The sequence below is a fragment of the Oryctolagus cuniculus genome, chromosome 19 (genome assembly GCF_051225735.1).
Source record: "Oryctolagus cuniculus isolate XC-2025 breed Fujian yellow rabbit chromosome 19, ASM5122573v1, whole genome shotgun sequence".
Lineage (NCBI taxonomy): Eukaryota > Metazoa > Chordata > Mammalia > Lagomorpha > Leporidae > Oryctolagus > Oryctolagus cuniculus.
Window position 1 is genome coordinate 47,027,964 of NC_142885.1, and position 23,621 is coordinate 47,051,584.

A 23,621-nucleotide genomic window follows, 5' to 3' on the forward strand; every position below is an offset into this window, starting at 1 on the left:
AGCTAATGAAGATCTGCTCTGGAAATGAAAATAACAAACCAAAATAATGAAAATATGATTTAAAATACATAGTTCTATTAACCATTCATGTAGCATGTGGTGGGCCATGGGGGCAGCCATCTTGGGGTGGGGTCTGTTGCCCATCTTTCTGTGAGAGTGGACGTTCCCATTGTGGGCCACCATCTTGGGGCAGAGTCTATTTCCCATCTTCCTGTGAGTGCAGAAGTTCCCATGGTGGGCCACCATCTTGGGGCAGAGTCTATTTCCCATCTTCCTGTGAGTGCAGAAGTTCCCATGGTGGGCCACCATCTTGGGGTGGAAGTCCCACCCTCAATTACAGGAAGTAGAGCATCTTCCATGTTTAAAGTTCCTTCTCTGACTCTAACATGTTTCTAAGCAACCAGACCAATTCTCCAACTTGAAATTAGCAATTAAAATCTTGAACAATAAGGCCCAGAAACAAAGCGAAATCTTTCTGAACTTTAGCTGCTGGTACTAGTTTAAAATGTAACCTTAGAAAAGCATGTGAATCGTCTTTGAAACACACCACAACCACTCAAGAATCCTTAGGAGTTTGTCCTTCATGCAAATCTGTTTTATCTCTGTTTGTACTAGCAATGATACCAAAAGTCCTTAAAGCCAGAAACAGCAACCGAAACCCCATCAACCCCTTCCTTTTTTGAAAACTAGCAAAACAAAAGGAAAGACAGAGAAATAAAAAGAAAAAATCTTGCTTGTCTTTTGTGTGAGCGAGCTGCTCTTCTCCCTCAGGGCAGGGTGGCTCTGGCCTCACACCACGTGTTCTACTAGGACACTAGGCTCCTCTTCCCACGCCAATATCAGCCTGCTTTGAGCATGTCCCGGCTGCCACCTTAACAATTGAACAGTGCACTGGCCACCCAGGTGGGCTGCCAAGCACTCGTGTAGGCAGAGCTAGCTCATGCCTCTGCTGAGCCGCTGCAGACCAAACAGACCTTGTGGAACTCGGCACCAGTCTGCGCTGTCAACACACACAAAAGGCACTCCCACTGAGCCACTGCAGGCAGAACCGGCCTTGGGGAACTTGGCATGGGTCTGTACATGTGCATGCACTCCCGCTGAGCTGCTGTGGGCCAAAACAGCCTTGGGGAACTTCGTGCGGCCCCCAAGCTTTCATGTAGGGCAGGACCAGCATGAGTGTCCACCAGAGGGGCAGCTCCCTGCGGGTGGCCCTCTAGCGGACCCAAGGCTGAGAGGCCAGATCCAGGGTGCCCGTGGTGCCCAGATTTGGCGCTGAGCCTGGAGCAAACTTGGGCCACATGCCTGGCCATTGTACCCTGCCTAGTGACCAGCGCCAAGGCCAAAGAAAGTGATGCACCCCTCCCACACATAGGCCGTGCGTGCATCCCCACCTGGGTGTTGCTTTGGACCCCTGCATTTCCATGGACAGGTGTGCAGGGAAAGCACCAACCCAGATGGGAGAGGGAGAGGGTGCAGGCAGAGAAATAGGGTCAGAAGCCACAAGACGTCCACTCCCACCATGCTGCCTAGTTTTAAAATTTCTTAAAAATCAGTCCCATCTTAAAATCCACATGTTAAATGTTCCTTCGTGGTCTCCATACGATATTGGAAATGACACCCTAAAATTATATCAAAATGTGGCCCTTTCAAGTTCCCCAGAAACACCATCTGGGATGCCACATATGGCATCAAAATTTGGGGTTCCATATATCACCACATGCTTATTAAAAAATCCCCAATATTAATAAGCCTGAGAGGGTTCTTGCCTAATATTTAGAGAAGAATTCTAAATACCAGCATAGAGAAATGAGGCAGTGTGGTACATTTTAAGCTTTTATTTATCTTCTGGGGTCTTAACCAAAAAGTCATTGCCCCAACCTCTTTTAAGAGATGTCTCCCTATGATTTATTCCAGCAATTTTGTATTTTCAGATCTCAGATTTAGGTCTTTGATCCATCTGAGTTGATTTTTATGTGTGGTGAAAGGTAGACATTTAATTTCATTCTTCTATATATGTTTATCTAGTATTGTCAGCACCATTTATTGAAAAGACTATGGGATTTTCATCAAAAATCAGCTGTTATATATGTATGTTTGTATTTATGTATTTTTTCTCTGTTTTCATTGATCTTTTTGTATCCATCTTCATGCCAGTTTCATTCTATTTTAATTACTATACATTTGTGAAATCAGGTATTGTTATGCCCCCAGCTTTATATGTTTTTGTGTAGGATCACTTTGGCTGCTCTGGGTATTCTGTGGTTCCATATGAATGCTAGAATTTTTTTTTTCTAATTGAATAAAGAATGTCATTGGTATTTTGATAGTACTTGCATTGAATCTGTAGATTTCCTAAGGAATATGAACATTTTAATGTTAATTCTTCTAATTCATGAACAGGGATGTCTTTCTATTTCCATGTGTTTTTGATTATTTATTTCATCAGTGCTTTATAATTTTATTGTTGTGATCTTTCACTTATTTGGATAAATTTATTACTAAATATTTTTGTAGCTACTGTGAATACTTTTTTCCTGGTTTATACTATTTATTTTATTTAGGATACACAAATTTCATCTATTTCATATATACAGATTCAGGAACACGGTCATACTTTCCCTCCTAACCTCCCTCCTGCCCGTATTCCCACCCTTCTCCCTCTTCCCTCTCCTATTCCCATTCTTACTTTTTACAAAGATCTTAAACTTACCTTTACAGGAGATCATTATTGGTGTATAAAAATGCAACTTTCTGTACATTGATTTTGTATCCTGTGACTTATTGGTTTATCACTCCCAACATATTTTTACTGCAGTGTTTGAAGATTTTTATCTAAACTCATGTCTCCTGAAAAAAAAAAAACAGATATTTTTCCTTCCTCCTTCCCAATTTTCATCCCCTGTATTTCTTTACCTGAGTATTCTTGTGAGTACTTGAGATACTATATTGACTAAGGATGGTTTATGGGGTGTCCTTATCTTGTTCCAGAACTCAGAGGAAATGTTTTAGCTTTTTCCCATTCAGTATGATAGTGGCTATTATTATCATATAGCTTTGATAATTTTGAGCTATGTTTCTCCTGTACTTTGTTAGTTGAATTTTCTTATCATGAAGGGATGTTGACTCTTTCTATGGAAGCATTCTCTGCATCTGTGGAGATGTTCATGTTTTCTGTTGTTCATTCTGCTGATGTGATTTCATTGATTTTTTTATAGATGTTGAACCACATTTGCATTCCTGTGATAAAACCCACTTCATCACATTACATGTTGTTGTTGTGTATATATATATATACATATATCATACATATGTGTATACATATATGTCTTTTTGATGTATTATTGCATTCATAATATTTCCAAACCCTCACAGCCTAGAAATTGCTTGAAATAAGAGAGCTGGAACTCACTACCCATGCTTTTGCAATCCCAGAAAGTCAAAACACTTTCCCAAGGTCACAGAACAACAGAATGTACTAAAGAAAATATCCAAAACCAAATTCCATCAGATGGAAGACCTCTCTCTCTCTCTCTCTCTCTCTCTCTCTGCCTCTGCTCTCTCTGTGTAACTCTGACTTTCAGATAAACAAATCTTTAAAAGAAATCATTATATTCATTCCCAGCTGATACAGTTCCACATTCCAGCCTTGTTAGTTTTAGTGTTTGGCCTGTATTATTCTTTCCTGTGGGGGGCATCCTGGACACTTGTTTTGTCTCAGAGAACTGTGGCTGGAATTACCCAAAAAATGGCAGCAGGGGAACTCCAAACCTTCCTGAAATAGGGCTGGTTGGGATTCCAAAGACGAGGTTGCTAAATGCCAGGGTAACTCCTGCAAGGCACTTATTAGTCTCACTCTCAAAGAAGACTGCAGCTTCCTTGTGTGGACAGCAAGCAGGGTTCCCAGAGAGGGATATATCATGTGAGGCTCCTGGTTCCTGGCTTTGGTCTGCCCAGACTTGGCCATTGTGGCCATTTGGAGAATGATCTTCCTTCCCCTTCTTCCTCCCCCTCCCTCCTCATTCTCCTCTCCCTTCCTCTCCTTCTCCATCTCTCTTCCCCATTGCAAATACATGAATATATAAACCTTTTTTTAGCAACAACAAAAAAAGCTGTTCAGGCAGAGGGGAGGAACCCCCTGTGGAGGCCAAGATGAGTCATTAGAAAAGCCAGCATAGAACCAGGAGAGTCTGGTCATGGAGGCTGGAGAGCAAGAACCTGGTGGCAAGGAGCAGCAGTCTCTGTGGGTGCTTCCCCACGATGGAGGACAGTGCCACCTCACAGGGAGAGCAGGGGAGGGAGCTCAGATCTCAGGAACTTACCCAGCAGGGAGTCCCTGTATCCCTGGAAGAGCTGAGAATGGCTGGAGGTGGAGAGCATGGAGTCTGAGCAGCACAGCCCTGGGTTGCAGGGGTGGGTGGTGCTAGAAGGGGAATGCTGGTCTCAGAGGGAAGGCTTCAGTGCAGAGGACGCTGAGAGAAAGCGTTTGTTCTTACTTCAGTCTTGTGTGTAGGCAGGGGAAAAAGCACACAGGTATATCAGGCTGCAGAGGGGCCAGCCAGGGGCTTAGATGGAGTACATGCAGGAAGGCACTATGGTGCGTGACCAGCCCAAGGCCAGCAGGGTGGGGGTGGGTGTGACAGTTTCCGTGTCCTGTGCCATATGTGTGTAAGGCTGAGAGGCCAGTGGTCTGGAGGTCTTGGAAGAGAAGGGCATTGATGAGGGCTGCACCTCCTCAATAGTTTTTCTAAAGTTTTAGAATAATTTTCTCCGTCACAAAGCAATTTTTTCTCCCATTTTGTTTTGGAAACATGCATCACTTCCATTTTGTCTTTGCTTTTGATTTAATATTGTTTATGTTTGATGGAGACCAAAGGCCTCTATCAGGCAGATTTTTCTGGCCCTCCTGGGAGCAGAGGAAGCAGGTTGTAGCAGCCTGCTGATGACGGCTGCTGTAAGGCAGTGCCGCTCTGCAGCCCCAGTTGGTCCTGCCAGGTTTCCCATGAGCCTCACCCAACTTTGAAATGAATGACTCGCATCTTATCTACAAACTGTGCGTATTTCCACAACATGCAGACCAAAAGAAGTGTTTGCAATGGGGTCTGACCAGTTGGTCTCAGACATGGCCCAGCCCCCAGTTTTCCAATGCTCAAGGGCCAGAAGAAGAGGAGGCGTATCTGAGGTCACTGGCATTGATTTGATATTACAAACTCCTTAGCAGCATCGTTGTTCCATGCTACATTTAAGGCCATGTTGGAAACTGCCTAGTCTTGTTTATGTCCTAGGAAGTGAGAAGTAACTTGCTGAGCATGCTCTCCAGATGTTTCCTGAGGGGTCAGGTGGTGTTCCCTGGTTCATCTCCTTGCTTCCCTCACAGCACTGTCCTGGGTTTATGGGGGTTAAAGACCTAGAGTAGGTGTCACCCCTGGTGGGCCTGCAGGGAAACCTAGAAATGACATTGGCCTCATGACTCTCCAGGGCTGTAAGATGAACCCTGTGCATCTGCAGCCACCAACAGGATGGTGATGAATGCATTCCCACCACTGCTCTCCTTGCCATGATGGCAGCAAGTGGGCTACACTTTTGGAAAAGATAGGAAAGGTAGCTCCTATCTGGAGGTGCCATGAGTGCCCCCCATTCCTTTTCCTGTTTGTCCATCAACAGGCAAGACAGTGGCTAGGAGACAAGCCTAGTCTTAGATGCCCTTAGTTTCTACTTTCCTCTGAGTGTCCGCTGATGGTGCATGTCCCTTTGCTTCCCCCTCAAGACTGTATACTGTTCTGTAGTCACCCCACTCCAACCCTCTGGATCCTGATCCAGCTCCTGTACACAGACACACAGCTGCCTTGTGAGCAATGCGAGCCTAAGAGAGGGCCTCATAGAGGAGCCAGGCAGAGTTTGAATCTGTAGCCATCCCTGAATGGCTCTCTTCCCCAGGCAGCTCCCTGGCTGTCCTGTCCCTGGGTGTCCTTGCTGGCTTATTCCAGCACAGTTCTCAGTGTTGCCAGCTCCCCCAACCATTCCCTACCATCCTTCGGGTTGAAATTTTCTTGTGCTCTTCCATGAGATGCTATCTTCTGTGCTCCCACAACCAAATGACATCCAAGGAACTGAGTGAGGGATGGCATTGCCAATGAAGGGCAGAGGGGGAGGGGAGAGGCACTCAGCTCTTCAGTTGGAGAGGGGTGAGTTTGGGAACTGAAGAGGCCCCAGAGATGTGCAGGCCCTGATCCCTCAGACCTGCGCTAATGACCTCTCAGGGAGAAGGGTCTTTGCAGACATGCTTAAGGACAGAGGGGTAGGCCATCCCTTGGATCATCTCAGTGGGCCCCATGTGGTCACAGGACCTTCATTAAGGGGAGGCAGGTGGAAGAGCAAAGGGAAGGTGGTGGAAGCAGAGCTGGAGTCAGGAGATGCTGGACCCCTGGCCTTGAAGTGCAGGAAGGGCTGAAAGGGTGAAGAAACAACTCTTCCTCCAGGGCTCCACAGGGAACCAGTTCTGCCTGTGCCTTGTTTGGGCCTCCCCAGGTTCTTTCTGATTCCTGTGTGCTGAACTGTAAGATGGCAGATTTCTGTTCCTTTAAGCGACTACATTTTTTCACAACAGCAAGAGAGGAGGACATTGAAGTGTTTTAAGCACACCTATACACATAGGCACATGCATATGCACATTTGTGCAGGACCATTTTGGTCATCGGGAGGGGGAAGTTTTGGTGGAATCTGTGCTAACAAAGTTTCAGGTGTTGCTACATTTTTATTTCATAATGCTTAATGCTTGCATTCAAAACTTTTATTTACTTGAAAGGCAGACACAGATTTCCCATCCACTGGTTGACTCCCCACATTCCTGCAACAGCAAAAGCTGTGCTAGGCCAAAGCCAGGAGCTGGGGATTTAGTTGAGTCTCCTCCAAGGGTGGCAGGAACCTCAGTATTCAAACCGTTATCTCCTGCATCCCATAGTGAACGTTGGCCGGAAGTTGCAACCAGGAGCAGAGCTAGGACTTGAGCACAGGCACCCCAATATGCAACGAGGGTGTTCCAAAGAAAATCTTAACCATTGTTCCAGCGTTTGCATTTTGAACACTTCATCTGCAATGCTATCTCAGGGATGTGATGTTTTAAAATCATAAAACATGGGAGGAAAAATGAACTCAATATAATTTATGGCAGTGGTCTGGAAAGGAGAACAGCCATATTACCACAGTGGGACTTTTGAGTACCTATTCCTCATGACTTTGATCCTTGTATTAAGGTGTAAATTAGTGCAATAAAAACTCCTCAGATCGAACAAATATCGACCTCTGTGCTACTCTGACCCACGTGGAGATGTAGAGTGTTTCCATCTCCCTGAAGGTTGTCCCCCCCCCCCCGGATTCTGACTCCACACCTGAGTGGACAATGGGGCTGTGCCTTGACCCTCCAATGTTGCTTTTCCACCTTTAGTCCCTGGCACCCTCTCTTTCCTCTGTCCAGAGCCTGCCCTCCAAGTTTGGCCCTGGGCTTCCATATTGTTGTTTCCTGGAGGAGTCTTCAGGAGCTCATCCCCACTCAAGCACATGTTGGACTTTATCTGATTTCCCCGGCTTATGTTTTTCATAGCACACAGTTTGAAATAGCTTTAGTGTTTCTGCTAACTGGATTCTGGTTTGTCTCCATCTACTGTGAAATGTCAGCTCCTTAAGGGGGAGGGGAATGATGGTCCTTACCTGTTAGAACCTGCCTGCCCCATTCAAGTTGCTCAGGAAACACCTCAGAGGTGTGTGAATGAATGCAGGTGTCTTACTGGGGACTGTCACATGCTCAGATGGCCTCTGCTGCCAGGTGGATCCTGTACATTTCTTCATTCTGTTTATTTCTGAAATCGATTTCATGTCAGCTGAGTCCTGCTCTTTCTGGCGGTCCCAGGCCATTGAATTTTCTTCCACGTCAACTACCTTTAGACAGTCAGTCACAAACAGAAAGAGCTTTGTGATACTATATCTCCTTGGGATCCTGATAGCTAAGGAAGCAGTGAGCTAAGGATGAGATGCATGGGGTGGGGGTTACTGAACATGCAAAGGGCAGTCAACTTGTTCAATCCCAAAGTCATGGCAGACAACAGAGAGCAGTGTACACCACACACTACGTACTACATACTGCATAGTATGTGCACGTGCACACTGCATGGTGCACAGTCATCTTTGGGGGTTGAGAGAAGTGGGTGCAGGGACCCACCCCTACACAACTGGTTGTTGGAGATGGGGGTGCTCTGGAAGGGCTCACATGATCTTCAGCTGGGGCTGGGTGGCAGTGAGGATGGGGCAACGGAATTGTACCATTACCTGCCTCGGGGTGCTCTTCAGCATCTGTCTGCTGAGTGTCCAGTGGGCTGATATCCCTAGTGGGCCTGGGGCTTCTGTGGGCCAACTGCACAGTCATCACTGGGCAAATCCAAGAGGCTACTGCTCACTACTCTATGGTAGTTTCTAATCTCCCTGAGTTTGAGGCATTTTCAGTTGTAGCAAGCTTTTGACCCCAAAGGGCAGGGATAGGGGAATCAGAAACTGTCTTGAGCTGCAGAAGCTTAGAGCTTTGGAGAAGGAAGGGTGGAAGTCAGCCTGGACAGATGTCCAGGGAGCTGGGATCTGCATGGCTGTGTGCACTACCCTGACAGCCTCAGGAAGGGCTAAACAACCAAAGATGCAAGGGAAAGGGAAACAGGAAAACCCACCAGCAAGGCCCAGGGAAGGGCCATGTATTGCAGCCTGGTATTGCAGAGGGGCCTGGGGCTGGTGATTGGCAGCAGGTCTGTGTGGCACTTCAGGAGACCAAGAGGAGGGCTTGGGCACAGGAAAGTATACATAAAGGTCAACTCCTAGCCACTGCATGAGTTCAGAGCCAGGTTTCAGGCCTTACCTTGATCTGTTTTGTGCTGCCTTAATAATATACTTGAGGCTGAGCACCTTATGAAGGAAAAGTTTATTTGGTTCATAATTCTGGTGACTACCATGTCCACAGAGTGTGGCATCAGGTGAAGGCCCCCTGGCCATGTAAGAACAAGGAAGCAAGAGTGGAGACAGTGGCCATCTGGTTTTTTTTTAAATATACTTTTACTTTTAATGGACATAGTAACTTTCATATTTATGAAAATACAGTATAATTTCATACCATGCCTAAAAAGTGATCAGATCAGGATAATGGGCATGTGTATTGCACAGGCAATTGCACACATGCACAGGTTATTGGCATATTTTACACCTGTATCATTTTTTGTGTTGAGAACATTGAAAATTGTTTTAGTAGCTATTTGGAAACATTCAGCTGTGGTCATCCACAGTTACCTTGCTGTGCTGTAGAACACTGGAAGTTATTCCCTCTATTCAGGTGCACCCCTATACCCACTAACCCTCACCTCTGCTTCCCTCCCACCCTGCACCCTCTCCAGGCTCTGGTAACCACTGTTGTATTCCCCACATATCTGTGATCAACTTTTCCACTTTCACACATAGTGACAACTGTGGTATTTGTCTTTCTCTGTGACAGGCTTATTTCATTGAACACATTGCCTGAAAGTTCCATCAGGTTACACAGCAAAAGATAGAATTTCATTCCCTTTTAACATTCCTTTGCATGTGTATATCACATTTGGTCTATCCATTCTCCAGCTGATGAGCACCTGATTCTACATTGTGGTCACTGTGAATAGTACAACACTAAACACAGTGCACTCGTCTCTTCAACATACTTTCAGCTCATAGATACACACCCAGTAGTAGGATAGCTGGAGCATATAGCAGTTCCGTTTCTGGATTTCTCAGGATTGGCCACATTGTTTTCCAAAATAGTGACAGTCATTTCCATTCCTACAAAGAGATCCCCTTTCCCCACACCCTCACCAGCATTTGTTATTTTTATCTTTTTGATCAAACTGTTCTAACTGGAATGAGATGTTGACTTTGATTTGCAGTTCCCTGATGATTAGTGACATATCTTTTTCCATATTCTTGTAGGTTGTTTGTGAATCCTGGTTTCAGAATATCTGTACAGGTTATTTCCCCATTTTATAATCAGATTTTTTGTATTTAGATTCTTGAGTTTCTTCTTCATTATGGATATTCATAAATATTCATTCTCAAAAAGAAAGTTCTCTAAGGTGCACTTCTGTGTTTTTCAGTCATTTTAAAAGAGTCACCTTGGGGGCTTCCAGCTCTCTCATTCCCTCTGTTCAGTCAGTTTGGTCTGTGACCTAGGCTCCAGATCTTTATCACTTCAGGGCCTCTTAGTGGATCCAGTCTTGAAGAGGTTTTTTTTGTTACATTTTTAAAATATTTATTTATTTATTTGAAAGTCGGAGTTACACAGAGAGAGGAGAGGCAAAGAGAGAGAGAGGTCTTCTGTCCACTGGTTCATTCTCCAATTGGCCACATGGCTGGAGCTGCACTGGTCCAAAGCCAGGAGCTATGAGCTTCTTCTGGGTCTCCTATGCTGGTGCAGAGGCCCAAGGACTTGTGCCATCTTCTACTGCTTTCCCAGGCCATAGCAGAGAGCTGGATGGGAAATGGAGTTGCTGGGACTTGAACTCCCCCATGTGGGATGCTGGCACTGCAAGCGGTGGCTTTACCCACTAAGCCACTGTGCAGGCCCTGAAGGTCTTTAAATTTTATTGTGTGTGTCTTTGATTTCTTATATTCGTGTTATATTACTATTTCCATTGTAGAATTCTTTCACATTCTTGGTTAAATTTATTCCAGGATATTTCATTTTATTCATTTTAGCTATTAAGAATGGGGTTGTTCTTATAATTACTATCTCAGCAGATTCATTATTGATTATTGATTATTCATTTTGATTTGTGCATGTTGATTTTGTGTTCTACAACTTTACTGAATTTGTTGAAATAGTATCAGTAATATCAGTTGTAACAGTATTTTACTGGAGTCTTTAAGCTTCTCTAAATATGTAGAATAATATCAACTGCAAACATGGATGATTTCACTTCCTACTTTCCCATTTGCATGCATTCTATTTCTTTCTTTTTCCATTTCTGTGGTTAAAATTTTCAGTACTTTACTGAATAAAATTGGTGAGAGTGTATATCCTCTTGTTCCAGACCTTAGAAATATCGCCATTTTCTCCACCAAAGTGTCTATTCTTAAAATTCAACTTTTACTCACTTATCAGATGAATAATTGTGTCTATTTGTTTAATTAATGTTAATAAGGTGGTTCATTTTTCAGACATTCATTCATTATTTAATTGTACATTAATTTGCCCCTATTTTGCATTCTCTTTTTTTCTCATTTTTTATTGTTTTTTTTTATTTAGTAAATGTGAATTTCCAAATGCAACTTTTGTATTGTTGTGGCTCCCCCCCAACCTCCCTCCCTCCTGCAGCCCTCCCCTCTCCCACCCCCTCTCCCATCCCGCCCTTCATTGAGTTTCATTTTCAATTACCTTCATATACACAAGATCAACTTAGTATACACTAAGCAAGGATTTCAACAGGCTGCACTCACACAACCACACAAGGTATAGGGCATTGTTTGACTAGTAGTGTTGTTTTTAAGTTTCATAGTAAAACACATTAAGGACAGAGATCCTACGTGGGGAGCCTGTACTCAGTGACTCCTGTTGTTGATTTAACAATTGGCACTCTTATTTATGACATCAGCAATCACCTGAGACTCTTGCTATGCGCTGTCTAGGCTATGGAAGCCCCTTGAGTTCACCAACTCTGAACTTGTTTAGTCAAGGCCATATCACAGTGGGGGTTCCTTCCTCCCTTCAGAGAAAGGCACCTCCCTCCTTGATGACCTGTTCCTTGAAGAGGTTTTACCTATAGGTTCTGCATTAACATCCCAAGAGGAACTTTCCTAAACCACAAACTTCATTGTATCATTCCCTAGCCCCACAATTTATTGAATCCTTAAAGCACACATAGAGAGATGCCGGCAGCAGAGTGCAGCTTAATGTGGTGCACGTAGAGGAATGCACCTCAACACGAGACCCAGGATGAGGGACTTTCTGCAAGGACTTTGGAGGGGTCCATTCACTCTTCCACCTTGTGAGGACACTTCAAAAAGGGGCCACCTTTTTCCTAATGTTTGCATGTTGAACTCAGTCATACTGGTGTGTTTAAAGGGGTACAATGCTCCCTTTCAACTCTTACACATATGGTAAATAGCAGGCCTCCAGCCTTCCCTTTCATTATCAATTTTTTGAAGAGGGCACCAACATAGAAGCAGAAAGTGAGCCCTTTCAATTACTGGATCTGCTGGTCCTCAATTTTACTCTCCCCAGCCTTGAGAACAGTGTGAAAATTTTCAAATACCCAAGACAAGGTCATGTTACAATAACAAAAAAAGCACTGACATCTCTGGGAATGTCTTGCTTTTCTCCCTACAATTTGAAGCATAGCTTTGCAGGCTACAGATTCCTCAGTTTCTGATTTTTGTATTGCCTTCTGCACTGCACCACATCAGCCCATTGCCTTGTGGTCCTCCAGGGATTCCGATGAGCAATCTGCTCATGAACATAGGGGAAATGATGGAAGACACCTCCCTCTCAGCTCTACAGATATGAACAATGCACCGAGCTGTCACGGGCAACAGAACATTTTGTGGTAGTTTCATGATGCCGGGAAAGTGATCCCATCATGTTGAGACCTATCACTCAGATGTTACAGAGGAAGGAAAGGCTATTTGGGGTGTAGACTTTAGGAGGCAATTGGAACATTCTACATGTGCTAATTTTGCAAAAAAATAAATATCAATTCCTATCATTAACCTAATCAAAGATCTTTTGGGGGTACTTCCTCTTTAATCAAATGGACAGATACTCCTGGAAACTGCCGTGGAGTATCACCAACTGTGATTGGTCCATTTCTTGCTCTGACGTTGGAAGGCACACTGTGATGTCATTCCAACTGCCTGTTTGAATCCCTGGATGGGCGGAGGATTTTGTCCATTTTTTTCCAGGAAGCAGTTGGATGCTGACCGGCGAGACTTGGACAAAGCTACGTGTTTTTCCATATTTTGTTGTTTTTGCTGTTTTGTCTATTTCTTGTTAGTGTGTTGTTTATTTTGTTCTTTTATTGTTCTGTTCATTTTGTCCTCTCCCTTCCCCCACAATCTTTTACTTCTTATCTGTGCATTTTTATTTTATTTATCTATCTCCTCACTTCTCATTTGATTTCTCTTGTCATTTCTTCTATTTATTTTCCGTTTTCATTTTCTAATTCTTTAATTCTTGTGTATCTCACCTTTTTTTTTCTCATTTGTAATCACTTTCTTTACATAGGAGGATTAGTATTGTAAGTTTAGTTATAAGAGTTGGTGTTTTACTTTCTGTTACAGTTTTCCATGTTTCTGTTTTGTCAGTTTTGATTATTTTGTTTGAATCACTGATTAGTATAGTGTAATTCATATATAGTGTTCAAAATATTAGCATAGTGAATAGAATTAATCTTAATAATTAGTGTACTTCATATACTGTTGTTTTTGTTATGCCCAGATATGCCCAAGATATTATTTGATATGCCCAAGAAGTTATCAGCAACTGATCACACTAAAATCCAAAAGCAAGGTTTTTATTAAAAAGGTAAAAGCCGCGACAGGGATCTCATCCAACCAACCGGTGCAGTGGAGGAAGGAGAAAAGGCCCAGGTCTTTGTTTGGGGACACTTTTAAAGGGGAGATACATCAACAAGGGCTTAAGGTGTGGGGCCTTTTGTGATTGGGCAGGGTAGGGGGGTTTCCATTTGGCTTGGGCTCAGGAAGTTACCTCATTTGGTAGTCTACTGAGCTGCCCTTGGTCTGCTGAGGCCTAGCTGTCCTTGCTAAGCTTTGATATCTCTGTAATGCATGAATGCCTGCTTGTACAAGGACTCAGGTCTGCTATGGGATACTGAGGCTGCTTTTTATTGTTTCAAAATAGTCACTTTGGCTCTTCAGTTTTGTCTGTTCTTTTTAGTGCTGTTTCTTTTGTTCTTTTTTTTGTTTTGTTTTCCCTCTTTTCTTCCCCACAAATTTTTGCTTTTTATCTGTGTGTATTTTATTTTAAAATCTCATTTCTTTTTTCATTTCTCTTGTTGTGTTCATAATATCACATAGTGAATTAGAATTGGTCTTATTGATTAGTACAGTGAAGTTCATATACAGTTTTTTGTCTATTTGTTCTTTAAGAGCTTTATTTTTAATTTTTTTATTGTTAGTTTTCTCCCCCAACTCAATTTTTTTCTTTTTATCTCTGTGTATTTAATTTAAATATCTTTTCTTTTTCTTGTTATATTAGTAATATGAGTATAGTGAATAGAATTAATCTGTAGTACAGTAAATGTAGTGTTACCTCTTAGTTGACTTATTCGTTTCTTTCATTTTATTTATTTATTTATTTATCATGTTTATTTCATTCATTTGTTTTTGTTATGTCACTTTTTTTTTAACTTTTATTTAATGAATATAAATTTCCAAAGTACGACTTATGGATTACAATGGCTTCCCCCCCGATACCGTCCCTCCCACCCACAACCCTCCCCTTTCCCACTCCCTCTCCCCTTCCATTCACATCAAGATTCATTTTTGATTATCTTAATATACAGATCAGCTTAGTATACATTAAGTATGGATTTCAACAGTTTGCTCCCACACAGAAACATAAAGTGAAAAATAATACATGATTTTTTTTTAAATGATGATGAAATCAGAGCAGACCTATTGTCATGTTTAATCCCAGTGAGAGTCAAGTTGGGAATTGATAATTTCTTTTTTTTTTTTTTTACAGAGGATCAGTTTAGTATGCATTAAGTAAGGATTTCAACAGTTTGCACCCCCATAGAAACACAAAGTGAAATATATTGTTTGAGTACTCGTTATAGCATTAAATCTCAATGTACAGCACATTAAGGATAGAGATCCTACATGAGGAGTAAGTGCACAGTGACTCCTGTTGTTGACTTTACCAATTGACACTCCTGTCTATGGCATCAGTAATCTCCCTATGCTCCAGTCATGAGTTTCCAAGGCTATGGAAGCCCTCTGAGTTCTCCGACTCTTATCTTGTTTAGACAAGGTCATAGTCAAAGTGGAGGTTCTCTCCTCCCTTCAGAGAAAGGTACCTCCTTCTTTGATGACCTGTTCTTTCCACTGGGATCTCACTCGCAGAGATCTTTTGCCAGAGTGTCTTGGCTTTCCATGCCTGAAATACTCTCTTGGGCTTTTCAGCCAGATCCGAATGCCTTTAGGGCTGATTCTGAGGCCAGAGTGCTATTTAGGACATCTGCAATTCTATGAGTCTGCTGGGTATCTCACTTCCCATGTTGGATCACTCTCCCCTTTATTTACTCCATCGGTTAGCGTTAGCAGGTACTAGACTTGTCTATGTTTGACTCACTGATTAGTATAGTGTAATTCACATATAGTGTTTGTTCAAAATATTAGCATAGTGAATAGAATTAATCTTAATAATTAGTGTAGTTCATATCCTGTTTTTTATCTGTTCTTTTTAGTGCTGTTTATTTTGTTAGTTTTTTTGTTTTTCCTCTTTTCTCCCCCACAAATTTTTGCTTTTTATCTGTGTGTATTTTATTTAAAAATATCATTTCTTTTTGATTTCTCTTATCATTTCTTCTATTATTTTCTGTTTTAATTTTCTAATTAATTCTTGTGTATCTCACCTTTTTAATTATTTCTCATCTATAATCACTTTATTTACATAGGAGGATTAGTATTATAAGTTTAGTTATAAGAGTTGGTGTTTTACTTTCTGTTATGGTTTTCCATGTTTTTGTTTTGTCGCTTGATTATTTTGTTTGAATCACTGATTAGTAGTGTAATTCATATATAGTGTTTCTTCAAAATATTAGCATAGTGAATAGAATTAATCTTAATAATTAGTGTCGTTCATATACTGTTGTTTTGTCTTTTCAGTAATGTTTATTTTGTTCTTTTTTTTTTTTTTTTGGTTTTTCCTCTTTTCTCCCCCTCAAATTTTTGCTTTTTTATCTGTGTGTACTTTATTTAAAATTCTCATTTCTTTTTTCATTTCTCTTGTTGTGTTCATAATATCACATAGTGAATTAGAATTGGTCTTATTGATTAGTACAGTGAAGTTCATATACAGTTTTTTGTCTATTTGTTCTTTAAGAGCTTTATTTTTAATTTTTTTATTGTTAGTTTTCTCCCCCAACTCAATTTTTTTCTTTTTATCTCTGTGTATTTAATTTAAATATCTTTTCTTTTTCTTGTTATATTAGTAATATGAGTATAGTGAATCGAATTAGTCTGTAGTATAGTAAATGTAGTGTTACCTGTTAGTAGTATTAACATATTGACTTATTCATTTGTTTCTTTTTCATTGGATTGCCAGGTCACCGTAGGTGCTGTAGGAGACTAGCTAGTGTTACTCCCAGTACACTAGACACAAAGATACCCCCACAATGAGTGGTGACAGATCCTCGCACACAGAGGAGGAGGTGTTCCGGGGATATGAGGTCCTCAGAACCCTTGGCAAGGGCAGCTTCGGCAAGGTGAAGCTGGCCCGCCATATGGAGAGTGGGACCATGTTGGCTGTGAAGATCATTGCCAGAGGGCACGGGGATTCCTCCGAGTTCCCACAGGCAAGGGTAGAAGCAGAGATTATGAATTCTCTGCATCACCCTCACATTGTCAAGCTAATGCAGGTAGACTACACTGCAGAAAAGGCCTACCTGTTCATGGAATATATTAGCGTGGGGGACCTTGGAAAGTTAGTGGCAGTGCGCGGTCACCTGCAGGAACAAGAGGCGTGTTGGTACTTCAGTCAGACCCTAGAAGCTGTGGAATACTGCCATAAGCAGCACATTGTCCACAGAGATCTAAAATTAGAAAATCTCCTTGTGGACAGAAACATGTGCATTAAACTAATTGACTTTGGCTTAAGCCAAAAGCTGACTGAAGGCCAACAACTCAATTCATTGTGTGGCAGCCTTCAATACTGTGCCCCGGAAGAATTCTTAGGTAAGGAATTCGATGGGTGCAAGGCGGACGTGTGGAGCCTGGGCGTGCTCCTATACACCATGGTGAAAGGGTGGCTGCCCTTTGAAGGGGAGAGCTTTGCCTGCCTGAAGGAAGCCATCTTGGCTGGCTCTTACCTAGTCCCCTCCTCTATAAGCGGGGAACTGGAGCAGCTGCTGGACTGGCTGATGACCTACGACCCTGCTGAGAGGCCCACGGTGGCAGATGCTATGGGCCACAAGTGGCTCAGCATGGAGCAGAAAGGGCCCAAACTGAATGAGGACACAGCTGAACAGTCTCTGAGTTCAACCGAGGACGAGAACCTCAGTGACAGTGTGGAGAGCCTGAGCTCCCAGGAGGGCCTCAGAGAACAGGACGGCCCCCTGTGGGGAAAAGCCCAGCTACAGGCTGACCTCAGAGGAGGAGGAAGTGAAATTTACATGGGGCTCCCTGGTCCTTCGCATGTTATTGAAGGTCCGAAATACCTCTCAGGCCTTCTCTTCCAGCTGGGCCGTGAGGAGGAGGATGGCTGCTTGTCCCCTGCTCTGAGCTGGGGGAAATCCCAGGAGGGCTTCTGTGGAGCAGCAAGACCTGAGCTTACTGAAGTGGAGCTTCTAGCATCTCCGGAGGATGCTGAGGCCCAAAACTACCTGGTGGAGCTGGGCTTTCAGCTGAGCCATAAAGCAGCCTCCCTGACAACCAGTCTCCAAGCCAGCACCATGTCCCCAGTGCTGCCCAAAGGTGACCAGTCATCAGGGCTAAATGCCTGCCACAGAGCCCGCAGGATGGACGGTTCCCCACCTGGCATGATGATGATCCACACTCCATGCCCAGTCCTCAGGTACAACAGCCCCGTGTCCTCTGTGTCCACTCTCAACACCAGCAGCAGTGAGGCCCACAGGTCAGATAGTCCCCACCCTGTCATAAGGAGGAGGACCTACATTCCTGGGCCAGTCCTCAGCTACAACAGCTCCTTGTCCTCCATAGCCACCATCAGCATCACCAGCAGTGAGACTGAGAAGACAGATGGTCCCCAACCTGGGATAAGGAGGAAGACCTACATTCCCTGGCCAGTCCTCAGGTACAACAGCCCCGTGTCCTCCATATCCACTCTCAGCTCCAGCAGCAGTGAGGACCACTTGGCAGACAGGAGCTGTTCCCAGGGAGTGGCAGAGAATGAGAGCCTCCCAGAAAACCAACAGGACGAGGAGGCAGGGACCTCGCTTGCTAAAGCTGCCAAGAGCAAGGGCCGCCAGGGGTTCTGCAGGAGGATGGTGAACTGCCTTCTGCGGGTGTGTTGTATCCTGCCAGACCCAGAGGAAGACCTCTGAATTCAGAGGAGAATGGTGGCCCCATGGCTTTATTCACTGGAAATGCCCAAGAGGAAGTTATGATCCCTGTCTGGCAGGAGGGATTGTGGGGAGGCAGTAAGATATAACAGGCAGGGAGTGAAGGCAATGGGTCTCATAGGAGGAGCTAGGATCAGGTGTGAGACCAGACCACATCACAAGGTCCTGTGTCTCACGTGCTTAGCAGCTGATCAGGTGAGCATAACCTCATTTCAGTGGTCAGGTCAGTGCATTTCTCGGTTGTCACATGGTTCAAGTAGTCAGCAGAATGACATTTTTATTGGTTAGCCTCCATAACCATATGCTAGCCACCAGAAAAACAGACACCTGATATTGAAACACTGTAGTGAATGTATCTACGTATAAGGACTTACTATAGAAGCTCCTTTAGAAGAGGCATAACATACTGGGGCACAGTGCCAGCCTCAGGGGCCTTTCTCTATCTGGATTCTGAGGACAGAGTCACACTGTGTGCATTCAGCAGGAACCGTATGCATAAACATCTCCCTGATTCTATAAAAAGTAGAAAAAAGGAACAAAGAGACCAGGCCCTGGGACTTCCAAGAGCTGTACAAACCTTGCCTTCACTGGGCAAGTAACTCCCACATTCTGAGCCCTGGTTACTACTAAAAAAGTTTGGGAGGAGGCTCTGAAAAGTCCTTGTGACACAGTGAGGTCTGGAGTTTCTGGGATGACAAATCCAGCCATGTGCTTGCTCAGGGAAACCCTGCTTGGATGCATCCATCCCCAGGTACATGTGGAAGATAAGCCTGCCTTCTAGCATGAATGTACTGGACTCTCAGGTTATACTCAAATGGTCCCCCATCCTGTTTTGGGATGTGTGCAGGGGCCACTGGCTGCTTGGGGGATGACTGGCAGCTGCTGGCCCCAGTGGCCCACTTAGGTATATGAAGTCTGGGGTCACTGTCAAGTCCAGGCTAGTATTGGCAGCTATAGTCAAATTGAGTAACTTTGGTCTGCATTGATAGATATTGGGTGGGGATTCTTTTACCTTTTAAATTATTCTAATAAAACAAAACACAAATGTTACTATTTTAACCCTTTTAAAGTATACAGTAGTGGCATGAAGAGCATTCACAGGGTTGTGTGCACATCACCAACACTCCTCTCCTCCACATGAAACACTCCCCATCCCCCTCCCCAGCCTCTGGCACCCCCAGGTCTACTCCTGTCTCAATGAATGGGACAACTCTATCTCAAGTATTATGCAGTATTTGCTCTCTCTTTAAAATTTCATTGTATTTGTTCTTTGAGAGGCAGAGAGACAGGCAGAGCTCCCATCAGCTGGTTCACTCCTTGCAGGCCTGTAATGGTGAGTACTGGACTGGGCTGAAGCCAGGAGCTGGGAAATCAATTCAGGCCTCTCATGTGCATGGAATGAAGCCAATCACATGAGCCATCAGCTGCTACTTCCCTGTCTGCAACAGCAGAAAGTTGGAGTCAGGAGCCAGAGCTGAGAGTGAAACCCAGTAACTCTGACATGGTATGCAAGCATCTTAACTGCCTGCCCTTGGTGTTTGTCTTTCTGTGGCTGGCTTGTATTATCCAGTCCTCAGGATTCATGTGTGCAGTAGTAAGTGTCAGAATATCCTGCCTTTGAAAGGCTGAATAATACTCTGTGGTTCAGATGGACCACATTGTTTTTCCACACTCATTTTCTTTGGATGGTCCCATGGGTTGTTTGCATATTGGGGTAATGTGAATAATGCTACTGTGAACATGGGTACAAATTACTCCTTGAGCCCCTGTCTTCAATTCTTTTATTATATATGTGCTTACATATTTGAAAGACACAGTGACTGAAAGAGAGCTCTGCCTCACTCTCCAGATGGTCACAACAATGAAGGCAGGCCAGGATAAAGCCAGGAGCCCTGCACTCCATCTAGGTCTCCCACATAGTTGACAGAGGCCAAGAACTGGAGCCATAATCTGTTGCCTTCCCATGAGTGTTAGCAGGAAGCTGAATTGAAAGCCTATTAGCCAAGACTGGAACCAGCCACTCTAGTATGGGATGTGGACCTCCCAAGTGGCAGTTTAATTGGCTACACCTCAACACCCACCCCCGTTTCCAATTCTTGGAGTCATATGCCTAGATATATATACACCTAGATGTATACATACCTAGATGGACTACTTGATAATTCAATGTTTAAAAATTTGGGTGGCAGTTCTCTTTTGTCGTGTAGCAGGTTAAGCCACCACTTGGAACACCCACACTCCATATTGGAGTCAGTTTATGTTCCAGCTGCTCTACTTCCAATCCAGCTCCCCACTAATGCATCTGGGAAAGGCATGAAGGTTGTCTCAAGTACTTGGGCCCCTGTCACCTACATGGGAAACTCAGAAGTTCCTGCCTCTGGCCTGGCCCAGCCTATCTGTTCTGGTCATTCGGGAGGTGAAGCAGTAGATGGAGGAGTCTCTCTCTTGTCCCTGTCTCTGTCACTCTCCTCCCACTGCCTGCCACAGGCTTTGCCTTTCAAATCAATAAATCTTTTTTTGGTTATAAGGAAATAGCTTATATTTATTTTTTTTAAACTTTTATTTAATGAATATAAATTTCCAAAGTACGACTTATGGATTACAATGGCTTCCCCCCCAATACCGTCCCTCCCACCCACAACCCTCCCCTTTCCCACTCCCTCTCCCCTTCCATTCACATCAAGATTCATTTTCGATTATCTCAATATACAGAAGATCAGCTTAGTATACATTAAGTATGGATTTCAACAGTTTGCTCCCACACAGAAACATAAAGTGAAAAATAATAGATGATTTTTTTAAATGATGATGAAATCAGAGCAGACCTATTGTCATGTTTAATCCCAGTGAGAGTCAAGTTGGGAATTGATAATATCTTTTTTTTTTTTTACAGAGGATCAGTTTAGTATGCATTAAGTAAGGATTTCAACAGTTTGCACCCCCGTAGAAACACAAAGTGAAATATATTGTTTGAGTACTCATTATAGCATTAAATCTCAATGCACAGCACATTAAGGACAGAGATCCTACATGAGGAGTAAGTGCACCGTGACTCCTGTTGTTGACTTTACCAATTGACACTCCTGTCTATGGCATCAGTAATCTCCCCATGCTCCAGTCATGAGTTTCCAAGGCTATGGAAGCCCTCTGAGTTCTCCGACTCTTATCTTGTTTAGACAAGGTCATAGTCAAAGTGGAGGTTCTCTCCTCCCTTCAGAGAAAGGTACCTCCTTCTTTGATGACCTGTTCTTTCCACTGGGATCTCACTCGCAGAGATCTTTTGCCAGAGTGTCTTGGCTTTCCATGCCTGAAATACTCTCATGGGCTTTTCAGCCAGATCCGAATGCCTTTAGGGCTGATTCTGAGGCCAGAGTGCTATTTAGGACATGCGCCATTCTATGAGTCTGCTGAGTATCTCACTTCCCATGTTGGATCACTCTCCCCTTTATTTACTCCATTGGTTAGCGTTAGCAGGTACTAGACTTGTCTATGTGCTCCCTTTGACTCCCAGTCCCTCCACCATGACCAACTGTGAACTGAAATTGATCACCTGGAACAGTGAGATGGCATTGGTACATGCCACCTCGATGGGATTGAATTGGAATCCCCTGGTATGCTTCCAACTCCACCACTTGGGGCAAGTCAGCCTGAGCATGTCCCAAATTATACATCTCTTCCCTCTCCCATTCCCACTCCCATGTTCAACAGGGATCACATTTCAGTTAATTTTCAACACTTAAGAATAACTGTGCATCAATTACAGAACTAAATCAGTCATGTTAAGTAGAACAGATAAAAAAAAACTACTAAGAGGGATAATGTATTAAGTTGTTCATTAACAGTCAGGGCTATGCTGATCAAGCCACCGTTTCCCATAGTGTCCACCTCACTCCAACAGGTTTCCCTCTTGGTGTCCAGTCAGTCGTCACCAATCAGGGAGAACATATGGTATTTGTCCCTTTGGGACTGGCTTATTTCACTCAGCATGATGTGTTCCAGATTCCTCCATTTTGTTGCAAATGACTGGATTTCGTTCTTTCTTACTGCAGTATAGTATTCTAAAGAGTACATATCCCATAATTTCTTTATGCAGTCTATCGTTGATGGGCATTTAGGTTGGTTCCAGGTCTTAGCTATTGTGAATTGAGCTGCAATAAACATTAGGGTGCAGACCGCTTTTTTGTTTGCCTATTTAAATTCCTTTGGGTAAATTCCAAGGAGTGGGATGGCTGGGTCGAACGGTAGGGTTATCTTCAGGTTTCTGAGGAATCTCCAGACTGACTTCCAAAGTGGCTTGACCAGTTTGCATTCCCACCAACAGTGGGTTAGTGTCCCTTTCTCCCCACATCCTCGCCAGCATCTGTTGTTGGTAGATTTCTGCATGTGAGCCATTCTAACAGGGGTGAGGTGAAACCTCATTGTGGTTTTGATTTGCATTTCCCTGATTGCTAATGACCTTGAACATTTTTTCATGTGCCTGTTGGTCATTTGGATTTCCTCTTTTGAAAAATGTCTATTGAGGTCCTTGGCCCATCTCTTAATTGGGTTGTTGGTTACAAAAATCCACTCAACATGGATTAAAGACCTAAATCTACGACCTGACACCATCAAGTTACTGGAGAACATTGGAGAAACCCTTCAAGATATTGGCACAGGCAAAGAATTTCTGGAAAAGACCCGGGAGGCACAGGCAGTCAAAGCCAAAATCAACTATTGGGATTGCATCAAATTGAGAAGTTTCTGTACTGCAAAAGAAACAGGAGAGTGAAGAGACAACCGACAGAATGGGAAAAAATATTTGCAAGCTATGCAACAGATAAAGGGTTAATAACCAGAATCTATATTTATATTTAATTTTAAAAAATATTGATTTGAAAGGCAAATGTGCAGAGGCAAAAGCAGAGAGTGAAAGGGAGACAGAGAGAGAGAGAGAGAGGTATCTTCCATCTTCTGCTGCACTCCCCAAATGCTCACAACAGCCGTGGCTGGACCAGGCTGAAGCCCAGAACTTGGATCTCCATCCTGGTCCCTCAAGGGAGTGAAAAGAACTCAAGTATTTGAGCCTTCACCTGCTGCCTTCCAGGGTGCACATGAGCAGAAAGATGGACTGGGGACCTTAACTTAGTCTAGAGTCCAGGCATTTGGATGTGGATGCAGACCTCCCAAGTAGTGTTTTGGCTGCTCGGCCCATTTGCCTGCCACAATGTTTGATTATTTGGTGAACTGCATCTCATAGCTTTCTGTTTTATATTTGTTAGGAGCACATCCCAGGTCCTACAAACTCAAGGGTGGGGGGTTGAAAAA

The 23,621-nt window shown here is 43.6% G+C and overlaps 2 protein-coding genes across 2 annotated transcripts in view; both read left to right on the plus strand.

The window, feature by feature from the left end:
- The window catches only part of LOC149120558 (uncharacterized), a 40,371-nt gene that overhangs the window by 12,097 nt on the left and 4,653 nt on the right, over positions 1-23,621 (plus strand). The window lies entirely within an intron of this gene.
- On the plus strand, positions 16,413-18,299 carry LOC149120559 (uncharacterized). The gene has a single exon (XM_089321923.1). The coding sequence runs from the start codon at positions 16,413-16,415 to the stop codon at positions 18,297-18,299; it is 1,887 nt and encodes a 628-aa protein (XP_089178049.1).

Bases quoted from the DNA above. Each gene is read 5' to 3' on its own strand.
- LOC149120559 (XM_089321923.1), top strand. From the start codon at position 16,413: ATGAGTGGTGACAGATCCTCGCACACAGAGGAGGAGGTGTTCCGGGGA.